Consider the following 14481-nt stretch of genomic DNA (forward strand, 5'->3'; position numbering starts at 1 on the left):
CCATAAAAATGGCAAATCACATGGCATGCCACTGCCTTTTACTAGTGCAAGAATTGTACATTATAAATATATAAATGCTTTCAGTGGACAGCTAAGGATAAACACTATGGACTGAGAAACACATTTTACTGGCTGGAGCTCATTTTATCACCCTCTACAGAGCTCTTCTCACCTGTCAGTCATTAAGTTATTATCCTCTTATATTTGCCAAATGCACTGATCTATTGCAACAAACTCACAGTGGCAGTCAAAGGGTGGCTATAGCGCTGCAGTTGCAGTCTGTGCAGAGATGAAAGTCACATAGAGGGCAACCAAAAGAGTGGAAGCTGCAGTGGGAACAGATTATATACACAGCATGTTCATTTCATTCTGTCTTTGATTCTCCCAGAGCTTCACTGCAACGCATGCCCTGTTGCTGCCCGGGTTCCTAAATACTCTGTTCTCGGTTGCTTTTATGCTGACAACCTGTCACAACCCCGTTAATGGTACATTTTGAAAAGGAAATGTGATCTTCAACTTACTGCAGGCTTTGCTGAAGGCGTCTTGTTGGTCTCTGGAGTTTTAGTTAGCCATTCATTAATACGACTGGAAACGCCCACTTTTAATCCAGCTGTTTCCTGGAACCATAAAGGAATCAATGAGAAAAGTATACAGTACACTAGCTTTGGGGTAAATAAAATCATTTCTAAATACACATTTATGTATATATATATATATATAAAAAAAATCATATACTGCCTAAGAGCTTGTTAGACATCCCATTCCAAAACAATGTCTGGTAATATGAAGTCGCCCCTCTCGCCCTTAACCCTTTCACTGCCAGAGCCGTATTTGTGGTTTTTGCACACATGTTAAAAATCCACATTTTAGACTTGAGAATTACTTAAGCCCCTCCCCCCAGAACTATATGTTTCCTAAAAGTAGCAAAAAATGGCAGCAGTTGCAAATTTTTATGTTGCAGGATATTAGCGCAACTCTTTATCAAGCCCAAAATTTCAATTAAAATTAAATCGTTAGTGCACAAAAACACAACATAATACGCAATTGTTTTGTAAAATATAAAAGATGAGTTTGTGCTGAGGAAATAGATACCCAACATGCCAAGGTTAAAAATTGCTCGCCCCCTGAAACGGCGAAAAAATATAGTGACCCAAATTGTCCATAGGCGACGATTTTAAAAACTGTACAGGTCATCAGTTTAGAGTTAACCGTGAATATTGGCCCTTAAATTATTGCTCTCACTCTGGCGCACGCGGTGATATCTAACATGTGTGGCACAATCCTGTTTGCATTAGTAGGTGTGTGTGTGTGTTTTTTTGGGGGTCTTTTTAAATTTATCTTTTTAACTTTACTTTTTAACCTTTTATTTTTTTACTTCACTTCATTCCTATGACATGGGGGCTCACAAGCCGTAATAGCACTTTAGTTATGACAGCTGCTCTTTAAGGAGACATTAGGGGTCTATTAGATGTCATCTTTGCAGCCCATTGAAGCTGATCAAGCACAGATTGAGCTTGATCAGCTTCTTCACAGGCCTCTCTAGCTGGGAACTGACATCTCAGAAATCATCGTCGCTTCCAGTTTCATTCAGCGGGTCAGAGATCAGGGAATGGACATTGTATGCTGTAGGATTAACAATACCCTTCACTGGAAAGACTTGAACTCTATAATTACATATTCACTCTGTAGGTTACACACTGTACATACCTTGTTTGGTGACGTTACACCCCCCGGGGATGAGAAAACGTTGCCTTTCTCCCACATACTTTTGATATTACGAACACCTTCTGCTGGCAGTGGCAGGTCTGACGGAGCAGCTTTGGCAGGTTTGGCACTTTTGTTGTTCTGGAAATGGAGTTCATAGTACATTAGTACAAATGGTTTCAGATGACTTTTCTGTTTTGACAGCTTAAATGTTTTATACATTATTGGACTTATTTATAAAGGGGTTAAAGAGAAATGTTCCTATTTTTAGGATAATTATATAAAAGTCAGCAAGTTATGCCTTCATTTTTTGTTAATGTGTTATTATCACACTAAAATCAGATTTCCAATACTGCGCCTATTTAAAGGAAGGATCCATATTGTTTGGGGTATCCTGCTTGAAGCACCTGACCAGTACTACACACCATATGAGCATGGCAGCCTGGTCTCAGTGGCTTTCAATAAGAAGAGGAGGGGTACTTTGTTTAAAAAAAGGAAGTGTTTGTTCCTTTCATATTGCAAGAGCTCAGAATATGGTGAAGCCGGAAACAGAGCAGTGCCTGCCTGACTCTCCCTTCCCAAATCTTTTCTCTGAACTGCAATCACGTGGAAGATTGTGAAAACTTTCATCTATCTAGGAAATTGAATAGTAATTCCTGGGACTGTAACACTGTTTTACAGAGTACATCTGCTTTTTTGAATGTTTATGTTAAAACCTGCCATAGACTCTAAGGCAGGGGTAGCCAAACTCCGGCCCTCCAGCTGTGGTGAAACTACAAATCCCATGATACATCTCTCTCCGGGAGTCATGTCTGTGGCTGTGAGAATCTTGCAATGCCTCATGGGATTTGTAGTTCCACCACAGCTGGAGGGCCGTAGTTTGGCTACCCCTGCTCTAAGGGGTTGAATCACTTTGCCAAGGAATTTCCCCTTAGCTTAGTGAACGCGCTGAAAGTTCACTTTATAAAGAATACCCAATTCTAGTGCAAAGAAAATTTAAAGAAAACAGTATTTTTGCTTGCACATGAATGGATAATGGAAGTCAACAGAGTTTCACAATATTCATTAATCTAAGGAAAAATTCCATTGCCAAGTGAACAGCTTATTTGTCGTTAGTAAATCAACCACTAGGTGTCGCTGTTCCCTTGACAATTGACAGCTATGACCCTATGTCATCCCGCGGAAGGGACTCTACATGGCCCCAAAACTTTGGCTATATATGACAAATGGTGACGATGGTTCAATAAAACGTATTTCTTTGCTGATAACTATTTGATCTCCTCCTCCCCCTGATTACTATTTGATCTCCTCTTCCCTCCGACGTTGTGGGTGGGCTCACTCAGGTCCTGCATTGAACGTGATGAGTTCACTGTACCTGTGACTGGCAGAGTGCCAAAGAAAAGTGGCTTTAGGGGACCAATAACACGGAGAGGAGGACGCCTGCAGAAGCGAGGGATGGGTAAGTAAAACTGTAATTAAATGTACCTGGGCAAAAACAAGTATAAAACCCTTGAAGAGCAAGGGGGAGCCCCACTGCAAAGGTTGTCTGGAACTTCCACAGGGGTCAGCTTAAAAAGGATCTCTCAAGCACTCTATTAGTGAGCCGTGAAATTCCCAGGTCTGCACACTCACTGTGCCCATTATGTGGGCTCACTGTGCTCCCACTCTTCCTGCTGGATATATTTATTTTATGTTATTGCAAAAGGACTAGCTGAGACACATAAAAGTGAGTGGAAACACCCAAAACGCTCTGGTGGACCGGAATAGAACCTAGAAATATGGCAGGAAGATCTCACCGATGGTGTATCCAAAGCACCTAAGAAGCCAGCGGCTGGATCAGCCCACCAAGCTTCACCTATCACTAAAGCGGTACTTTTTGGTAGACTGACCCTTTAATACAGTATATCATACCATACTTACTCCGATTGCACTGGTGTATTGCTCAAGTCGACTGTCGATCTTTGACACCACAGCTGGTTGCCCAGACTTAACACTGCAGAAATTTTTTTTTACGAAAATGAAGAAATTAAACGTATAAAATGATTAGACATTTCAAATAAGGAACAGGACACCTACAGCAGTCATCCTACAAAACAAACACATACATTGATAGGAGATTGAGAGCTTCATTCAGAGGGTTTATCAGGACAAAAACCTCACTGGTCATCCATGTAGGTCTCATTAAGCAGCCTAAATGGGTCTGATTGTTCTGGTGAGTGATTTTTATTGCTTTAGAATAAAACATTGGACAGTCTAATTTATTTTGTACAACCTTTACTAGATGCCATTTCATTATCAAAAGCACCGTGTATTATAAACGATTGTTTGTTTTATTTTTCCATAAAACACTGTTCGCACATTTGTAATATCTTTTTACCGTATATCTCAGTGTTGCTGAGCTCCTTTGGCCTCTTTCAGCCACTTCCTGTCTACCTTCACTTGCTCCAGCATTGGCTGCACATTATTGCTCTGGACCAGCTTCCTGATAATGACAATGGTGGACCATACTTCTACAATGTGTGCCAGCATGGTCACTTAAAGCCTCCACCAGGAGCATATGTGACAGTCTGACAATGCAGGAAAGCTGTGTGGCATTTCTGAAACTTCACTCATAGTTGGAATTGTTACCACATATTATTTAATTGAAAGCTCTGTATTTAAAATGTTTGAAAACTTGATATGACATTAAAGTGTATGTTTTTTTTAGATTTGGATAGAGTGGGGAAGGGTTAGAGCCTTTAGCAGGTTTTTATTTCTCTCTGTATCCCAGCTGGAGAGATTCACCCCTTTATTTGTCCCGATGACCATTGTCATCAACACAGAAAGTAAGAGGAGGAGTTGTCAGCAGAGCAAGTGAGGGAAAATCCTCCAATGGGGACACCTATTCCATTAACAACTCTCTAAGATGGCAAATCCTTTTACTTTGTAGAGATTTCCTGTTGGATCTGAAGAACAGGAGATGAAGGGAATCTCCCCAGCCAGACAGAGCCAGCACAAAATAACCTAATAGGTGCTCTAACCCTCCCCTGCTCTATCTAAACAGAAAAAACTGTTTTGGCTTTACATACATTTTAACCTGTTAAAGAAGAATTTGTGTTAACCCTTGGAGTGGGGCTGCACTGCAAGGGTTAAGTGCTTGTTTTGGTCTAGGGAGGAAATTAAAAAAGTTATACTCACCCAATTTTCCGAGCTGGCTTGCTCTTAAGGTGCCCATACACCTTGCGATTATCGTACGATAATCGTGGGAAATCCGGCGATCGTACGATAATCGCAAGGTGTATGGAAGGTGTGCGACCGTTTCTACTGTACGGTCGCACATCTTTTGTCTCCCGTGCAGCTTGAAAACTAGCCGAGAATCGTACGATTGTCGGCGGGTTTGTGCCGTTCTCAGGAGACAAATGCCGAACGGGCCGGTGTGCGCAAGCGCACACTGCCCGCTCAGCATTGTAGTCATCGGAAGCCCGCCCCTCAGAGGGGCGGGCTTTCGATGATCGCAAGGACGATCTGCCTGTCCAAGATGGGCAGATCGTATGAGCTTTTAATTAGCTTACAACCATCGCAAGACAAAGATCTTACGATTTTTGTAAGGTGTATGGGCACCTTTAGACTGGTCCCTTCCACCTCGCTCCCCCTCTATGGTCCCTGAGTCATCACGTTCTATACATAGTGTATAAGATGTGAAGAAGCTGAGGGACATTCCATTGCTGCTGCGGAGGAAAAGACAGGCTGGAGGGAGCGCTGTCACAGCCGTCTAGCCTGGAGAATCGGGTGAGTATAACTGTGTTATTTTCCTACCTAGACCAAAATGAGCAGTTAACCCTTACAGTGCGGGGGTAACCCCAATGCAAGGGTTAATAACAATTTTGCCCAGAGCGCTTCATTAAAACTTATATGAGATTTTTGCAATTGGGTTTAGGTCTACTTTAATTTTATTTATAGCCTATAAAGCAATATGGTAGTTTCAGCACACCGGCATCATTTGAACATAAGGTGCCCCTTTAACGTCTAGACAGCCTATCTATGCAGTAAAACGTGTTCACACTTGCAGAGGAAATAGTTCTGCTTATACATCAACTTATAAATCCAAAATAAGCTTTTTATAGCCAGGAAAACTGTTGTCTAAAGTACGTCAACTATATCCATATGAACACCTGCCTATAAAACTACAAACAGCAAACAAGTTTTTTTTATATGTTTCTGCACAGTTTGTAACATATCTGTCACTTGGATATAACATCTGCTATGATCTCACACTAATATTTATATGAAGTGTTACAGTTTAGGTGTTCCTGCTTCTCTGGGAAGACTGCCCTCTGCTGGTGACATTGTAGAATGACAGCCGAAGACAGACAAGGGCAGAGTTTGCGGTTCCAGGAAAATGATGACTAATGTTACACGGTAATGATCGGTAACATAAGTCTCCCACTTCCTCTGACTTCCAGCATCACTGATAACATCACAAATTACAGATGGATGTCTGAGGCTCTGGGAAGTGCGTGCACTGCTTTAATCATGGAACAAAGCTTTCGTTTTAGGAGGCTTGTGACTTTTTAATGAGTGGTTTGCCTGAGAACAGAATGGATTCTGTTAAAAGATGGGAATGGAGGAAGTTGTTGGAAAGCTGCAGAACAATTAAGGTGGAGATCACAGACAATCGCTTTAGAAAATGGACTCTACAGCATTGATGTCAGAAGACTTTCTGCAGCTGCGAGTTTTACTGAAAGTGTTTGGGAAAGCCCTCCATTAAATCTAAGCACTATGAAGGCACTTTAAGTGGAAATTAAGTCAAAAAGTAAGGATTTAGAGGAAAAAGTTAGAAATGTTATTTGCGTCTGAGCAGTACTCTGAAAACGTACATTTTTCCTGGAATTCCTCCAGTAAAATACCGGTAGCAGGATACTTCTGTGTATATTGAGTGTGCCTAGGCAATCCTGTACCTACAGCCTCATAGCTGTATATCTGCAGTGTGAGATCTAAGGCACTACTGCCTCTGGCTGCCAGTCTCAGGAGGTCTGGAGTGAGATTTGGTGAAGTCACTACTGTGCTGCACACTGTTCTCCTTGCTGGAGGCTCTGACATGAGGAAGCAAAGCCCTGCCTTTACCAAGATGGCCCCCTCTATACAGAGATGCTGTGCAGAACACATTATGGTAAATGAGTAATGGGGGAAAGATCAGCTGTAGGGGGACAACAGGCAATACTGGTGACTTGTCCTTTGCCCTCTACTTACTTTTTATGGCACAGGTTCCAGAGCTGAGCTTCTTTTATAAGTATATGTATAGCCAAAACCGTAATCTTTCAGTAGGCATAGTTCAAACCATCTATTTTTTGCTGCCTGTATCCACTTAGAAGAGCGTTCTGCTTCACTAAAAAGTGAGTGTAAGTTCCCTCTTAGATAGTTGTCACAAGAGCAGGGGTCCCCATTATAAGATATACCCTCACCTCCACTTCTTGTGACAACTGTAAAATTTTGGATTTCCCCTTACTTCGTGTCTTGGTGATCACAGTCACCAGGGCAATCAAAGAGGACAAATCACCCCACTGGAAACACAAACAACTCTACCAGAACCAAGCAAACACTCTATCTAAAGCTACAATGTACCACCATAATTACTGGTTATTTCCCATCACACTTTATAATCCTGCTTGCTTATTATCTTTGTTTCCTTGATTTGAGTTACTTCTACTATTATGAATGGCACCAAAGGTTCATTAACAGTATGACTCAACACTTCACCTTTGGAACACCACAGCGCACAGGCGTGAATGATATGTGTGTTAGACAAAAATAGTAAAGGTGCACTTTTCGCTTTGGGCCGCCTTAAAGCAACGTGCATGCAATGGTGTGAATATACCATAGCTTAAAAGGGACCTATAGGTTGTTCATGCTACCTAAAATGACTCCCCATCTTGAGCTCAGGCACCATACACATAATAAATCTTTATCTCATACGTTAACATTTAATAGGGTGCATCCATGACACAAAATTCACAGAGCATTATACTGTTCCTACCTTTGAGACTGTCTATCTCTAAGTAAAAATCTGCAGGGCCATCAGAACAATCTAATTTCAGCTCGAGCTATTGAGCTCTGTAAACACAGAGCTTTTTTACAACAAAGGAGCAGAGGAAAACTTGTACAAGAGTCTAAATATCCTCCTTCTGTTTGGAAATGTAAATATGAATTATTAATATGCAATATTTCATAATAAGAAGACTAAAGGAGAGGAAATATGTTTTTCTTCATTTATCTTTACCCCTTCTTTATTTTTTCAGTCCTGAACATAAGTCCTGACTCACATATGTCATCGGTTGCCAGGGAGCTGAGCAGGACGCTCTGACTAGGTGTCCCACCAAGCTCCCTGGCAACCAGTGATATCAGTGAGCTGTGCAAGACTGGACAAAGAGCTGCTGAAAGACACTGCTCTTTGTCGCCTTACAACTGTTTGTTGTCCCACCGCATCCAACGCCACCAGGCCCCTCCTTCCCCAGAAAGCTCTATCAGCAGCAACCGTTACCACCCAAACCCCCCCGCTCTATGTAGCGTTAGGCACCATACAGGGTAGGGATGGCCCTGGATAAAACTTTCAATTAATGGAAAATGCAATTTTTGATTGGAAGACAGAACCATACAAAGTTTGTAATTAAAAAAACAGCATGATCACTTTGAGAAACATAAGCCAGTGGGTAATTCAGCCCAAGAGGGTCCGACTTTTTAAAAATATTATTATCACTTACCTTTTCTGACTTGACCTGTTTAAGAATTCCGCCCGTTCTTCAATCTGGAAAATGAAACAAAACATGAGAAATTATGAACGCAGACACGATTAGAGCACCTCCTATAAACTCTTATATGAACACAGCTGAGCATGCACCTGAAAGTCTGGAAAGCTGACCTGTTTGTGATCCATTATGCTGGACCTACACTAGACATTTATCGAGTCTTCAATTAGCTTTCAACCACAATCAGGTTCTGATTCCCAGGACCAAAATCAATAAATATAATAGTACAAATTGATCTAATCCAACTAAGGGCCCCTTAAAAAGACATTTACCGATTTCCATCCAACTTTGTTTTTTGGAATCAGTGTTAAAAGCTGATTGGAAGTAACACAATTGACAAAAGTAGGGACATGCTGGAAGGTTAATTGGCTCCTTTCTAAATTGGCCCTTCTTTGTATGCATATGTCATAGGGACCTTAGATTGTAAGCTACTTGAGGGCAGGAACGGATGTGAATGTAAAGCGCTGCGTAAATTGTCGGTGCTATATAAATACCAGTAATAAATAAACCTTGTGTAACTAATACAAAAGTACCGCACTATTATACAAAGTGAGCAGCAGTGACAATACACACAACTCCACCGAAGCCTAGCCGAAAAGATAAATACACAGGTGAAATACAGATGTGTCAACTGTTTCTCTAGGCAAATGTTTGAAACTCTGTTCAGCCTGTTTTGTGATTAACAAGCCTTTACCCTACTATATTACCAGAGGGTTACATCACTTCTGTTGCAGCTTCCCTATGTCATGTCATGTCCTTGGTAGTGCAACCTGGTGAGCTCCTCCCTGTGATCCCTCTGCTTTTTGGCTCTCCAAAACACCTCCTCTTCCAGTCCCCAGTGCCTGAAGCATGTGATACGGACAGCACTGTGCTAATTATTTTTAAAAGACTACATTACTAGATTAGGGTTTTATCTGCCTTGAGATTCCCTTTAAATGTTCTCAGTATTGACAAGATCCTCAAACATTTTGATATTTGTCTGAGAAAGTTGTTAACACTTATTTTCCATAAAGAAGCTTGTGAATTATTATTTTGGCCCTTTTACAAAAAATGTGATAGCTCTCACAAATATCACTTATACCACTTGTGTATTTTGGAATGATGAATAATTACCATAAGAAGTAAAAACCGCATCCAAAATGATCTATGACTTCATGCAAAGAGAAAAACAAATTCAAGCTACTCATAAAAAGACTTATTCAACAAAAACAGCAAGGAGAAAAGATGATGTATGAATCGTTAAAGTATAGTAAAGTGTAATATAGTGAAGTGTAGTGTATAGTATAGTATAGTATAATGTAGTGTAGTGTAGTATAATATAGTGAAGTATAGTATAATATAGTGTAGTGTAATATAGTGTAGTATAGCATTGTATAGTGTAGTATAGTATAGTATAATAGTATAGATTTGTTTAGTGTAGTATAATATAGTATAGTATAGTGTAATAGTATAGTATAGTATAGTATAGTGTAGTATAAAACAGTATAATATAGTGTAGCATAATATAGTGAAGTGTAGTGTAGTGTAATAGTATAGTATAATGTAGTGTAGTGTAGTATAATATAGTGTAGTGTAATATAGTATAGCAGAATATAGTGTAGTATAGCATGGTATAGTGTAGTATAGTATAGTATAATAGTATAGATTTGTTTAGTGTAGTATAATATAGTATAGTATAGTGTAATAGTATAGTATAGTGTAGTATAATACAGTATAATATAGTGTAGTATATTATAGTGTATTGTAATAGTATAGTGTAGTGTAGTATAGTATAGTGTAGTGTAATAGTATAGCATAGTGTAGTATAAAACAGTATAATATAGTGTAGTATAGTATAGTGTAGAGTAGTATAGTATAACATAATGTAGTGTAATATAGTATAATATAGTGCAGTATAGTAGAATATAGTGTAGTGTAGTATAGCATAGTAAAGTAAAGTAGAATATAGTATAGTATAATGTAGTATAGTAGAATATAGTGTAGTATAGTAGAATATAGTAAAGTAGAATATAGTATAGTATAGTGTAATGTAGTATAGTATAATATAGTGAAGTGTAATGTAGTATAGTATAATATAGTGAAGTGTAATGTAGTATAGTATAATATACGGGTCTATTCACTGAGCTGCCGAGGGCAGCCGAGTGAAGAACCGACCCCAAGTGAAGTGAGCCAAACACTGTTCGGCTATTCACTTCAGGCTGGTACGGCTAATTTCAGCCGTATATCGGCTGAAATCAGCCGTGCATCGGCTTGTGTAGTGTAGTATTGTAGAATATAGTGTAGTATAGTAGACTATAGTATGGTGTAGTATAGTATAATACTGTATAGTATATTAGTTTATGTATTTATATATTTATTTATATACAGTAGTTTATTTTATAACCTAGACCAAAACAAGCAGTTAACCCTTGCAGTGCGGGGGTAGCCCTACTGCAAGGGTCAATTTGTAATTGATTTCTTCTTTAAAGCTGAACTCTGGTTTCTTATGCAGTTCTTTTTATAACTAGACTCATTTTCATTGTTATTTTTATTTTGTTAATTGGAGTTCTGCTGTAAAAAATGATTTATCAATGCTATATCACTGTGAGTTTTGGCTTACTTCCTGCCTCAGTGACTACACAGGAAATTTCCCCAATGGCTAAAGAAACAGCAATTGCAACAGAGAGTTGCTAAGCCTTTTCCACTGTATCAATAAAAGAAAACATATATGGCTGGAGTTATGCTTTACAGCAGGGGTAGGCAAGAGGTGGGGATCTACCTGAAAAACATGGAAAAGATCACCAAGGAGTAATCTAGCAAGGCCCCAATAAAGAGAAAGGAAGGTTATGAAGAGTTCAGGGGTCAGTAGTATGTAAAACTGAGCGCAGGGGTCAGGAGTAAAGATCACATAGTGTAGGGGCCAGGAGTAAGTTTCACAGAGCGCAGTGGTCAGGAGTAAATTTCACAGAGTGCAGGGGTCAGAAGTAAAGATCGTAGAGTGCAGGAGTGCCACAGAGTGCAGTGGTCAGGAGTAAGTAACACAGAGTGCAGGGGTCAGAAGTAGGTAATTCAGAGTGCAAGGGTGAGGAGCAAGTAACACAGAGTGTAGGGGTCAGGAGAAAGTAACACGAAGTGCATGGGTCAGAAGTAAGTAATGCAGTGCAGGGGTCAGTATCACTAAACACACATCTCTCTTCATGAACAAAAATATTCCTCTTTCAGTATAAACATATACCCCTGAGCTAAAATAGCCCCCAGCACGAATTCCCCTCCTCTCTCCCTTGCTGAAATGTACTTACAGACCTCAGATGCAGCGGTGTCTGGCTAGGTCTCCCCTGTGTCATATGACACGACAGAGCTGAGCAGGAAACCTGGACTTCCCTCGGTTCTGCAATGCTTATTGCTGCTCAGCTCTGAGGTCTTAGAAGTGACAAATGGGGTGAGGAGGTGGAAGCACAAAAGTAATGTGATCCACCTATCACATTACAGCCACAATCGACAGGTAGATTCCAATCGATTGGTTGCCAACCCTTGTTTTAACGTGTCTATGTTGCGGCACCTTGCTGGGTCCTCTCTTATCATCCAGCCCTTCGTAGTGTGGCAGGATGTACCAACTAACACATGTCAAATTTCAAGAAGTAGCCAAACATAAATAATACACATAAATAAAATAAAATGTAAAAAAAATTGAACTAAACTAAAGTAAAAGTTTAGATAGATTCTACAAAGGACTGAAATATTTAGAAATATTTTTTAAAAGTACATCTTCTCAAAGAATTTAGATACTGAATTCATTTATTTTAATTTTTATATACTTGTTACATAAAATTATTTCTATAGGGTAGACTAATATATTATAATTGAAATATACAATATATTGTATTATAATATAATGTCAATATATTATTTAATTTCTATATTTCTATATTATTGTATACATTATGGGGCATATTAATAAAGAAGTGAATGTGACATGAATCTGTCTCAACACTAGGAACATACAACCGCAGTGAATGATCCATGAGTGTCACATTAACTGATTTATAAATCTACCCAACTTGGGTCTGTATTCCTCTATACAATCCACCACTTTATGTTTCAAACACGCCAGAAACAGTTTATGACGTACACTATATAAAATGACATAGAACCTCTGTTTGCAGGAAAAAAGGAACAAAATATTAGGCGTTGTTGTCCAACACAGTCATATAAATACGTTAAAAAAAGACGCATCTATCAAGTTCTAGCAAAACACAAAAATAAATACATTAAAACTTGCAGCTTTTGAGCCCTAAACACACAGGTGATCCAGAAGAAGGATAAAATCCTTATAAAGTGTGATTCAATTTGCCCCAAACGTCTATTCAATTAGCAAATTAGTTAAATCATGCGTGAATTTTATATTCATCTTGGGTGAAACCATTGATAAATACACCCCTTTGACTTGCCAACAATTCTATGACTAATGTGCCTACCTAAATAATGTTACATGTTTTTAAGAACATGTACGTTGTTTTAATTATTTTTAATACTGTGATTGTATATGAAACCATTAGTATTAAAGTAGTATTAAGGTCTGGGCGTTTTTTACCTTAAAGGAGAACTATGGGGTCAGTGTTTTTCCCCATAGTTCTCCTTAGGGTAACGGGAGGACACAAACTAGCATCCTCCCGTCATCCTAGGCTCAGTATACCGCGGGCTACATCTCGCGGTATACTGAGACGCCGCAAGCGGAGCGGATCCCGACGTAGATGACGGGATCCGCCCAGCTGAGTGAGTGACAGCTGGCTCTGCCTATCTAGAGGCAGAGCCAGCTGTACCCGCCCCCTCCCCCGTCCGTTCCGCCAGTCAGCGCTGGCAGATCGGAGCGGGGAGAGGGGAATCCAGCCCCTCCCCCTGTCACGGCAGAGAGCCGTGACAGGATGGAGAGGTGAGCGAACCTGGTATGTGTTCTCTCAACTCCCGATCTACTGAGCCGACCTGTGACCTGTCTCATTGTCACAGGTCGGCTAGAACTATGAGGTGAGTGGAAATCACTCATCTCATAGTTCTCCTTTAATGCATTCTGTCTATGGACACACACAGCAACTCTGAAAACGAGCAGGCACGAGCGCGCATGGGTGCCTCCACTAGAACGATGGTGGCACCCGTGCAGGGGGTGGGGGAAAAAAAGCGCTGCGGGGAGCCACTAGAAAACGTGGAATTAGAAACTTTTAAAGAAAAAGAGCAACAGCCTCCAGCAAAGGAAGGTCTCCTTAAAGGAGAAATGAAAAAAAAAATAGGCTTTAATAGCACTTTAAGGTGATGAATCTAGAGGCTTTACTTAATCTGAAATTCCTCCAGCCTGCATGTGATCACCATTAACCCCTTCATGACTGAGGCCTTTTTTTCATTTTTTGTACCCATGTTATATTCCACATTTTAGGCCTGAAAATTAAGTTAATAGCTGTCATGGTTGTCATTGGTTCCTGATCACAAAGGGAAGACCCAAACAAGTGTCAGAACTAGGAACACGCACACACTAGATCACTTTGTATCCATACCTTAAAGGATGAGCCTTTTGGGGTAAAACACTTAAATGGTTTCTTTTCGTCTGATACTCCCTCTTCTTCCTGTTTCTGACGTTTCTCTGCAGCTTCTGCTCTTCTCCTCTCTCTTTCCTCCTTTTGTCTCTTTTTTTCTTCCTACAAATACAAGAGCGATATATATTATGCTAAAATCATGTTTTATTCAAATGCAACATTGAACCGAAAGCTGAAATTATTAGACATGTAACCCCACAAAAAATGTGTTGAGTTTTCTTATGGATCCTTTTGGATTTTTTTTCTTTTTTTGATTCGGTTCGTTATTTAGATTTCGGATCTGTCCGAATGTTCGTTTCAGAACAAAGTCGCATGACTGCGCCTGTAATGTAACCCCAAACAGCCAAAAAACAAATGTGATTGGCCAAAGAACAGTCACATGTCCGAATTAGTTTCTTTCTTAACGAAATTCAGACGGGCATTCGGATTCGTTC

The 14481-nt window shown here is 39.9% G+C and overlaps 1 protein-coding gene across 1 annotated transcript in view; it reads right to left on the minus strand.

Annotated features, from left to right (window-relative positions):
• CALD1 (caldesmon 1) overlaps window positions 1-14481 on the minus strand; it is a 76114-nt gene that overhangs the window by 6464 nt on the left and 55169 nt on the right. Inside the window, exons 8-12 of the mRNA XM_018558107.1 lie at window positions 14009-14149; window positions 8442-8485; window positions 3625-3697; window positions 1708-1845; window positions 522-617 (exon numbers count right to left, since the gene is read on the minus strand). Coding sequence (XP_018413609.1) covers window positions 522-617; window positions 1708-1845; window positions 3625-3697; window positions 8442-8485; window positions 14009-14149 — 492 coding nt within the window. The remainder of the gene's footprint in view (window positions 1-521; window positions 618-1707; window positions 1846-3624; window positions 3698-8441; window positions 8486-14008; window positions 14150-14481) is intronic.

This window comes from Nanorana parkeri, unplaced genomic scaffold (assembly GCF_000935625.1).
Source record: "Nanorana parkeri isolate BGI_ZX_2015 unplaced genomic scaffold, ASM93562v1 scaffold14, whole genome shotgun sequence".
NCBI lineage: Eukaryota > Metazoa > Chordata > Amphibia > Anura > Dicroglossidae > Nanorana > Nanorana parkeri.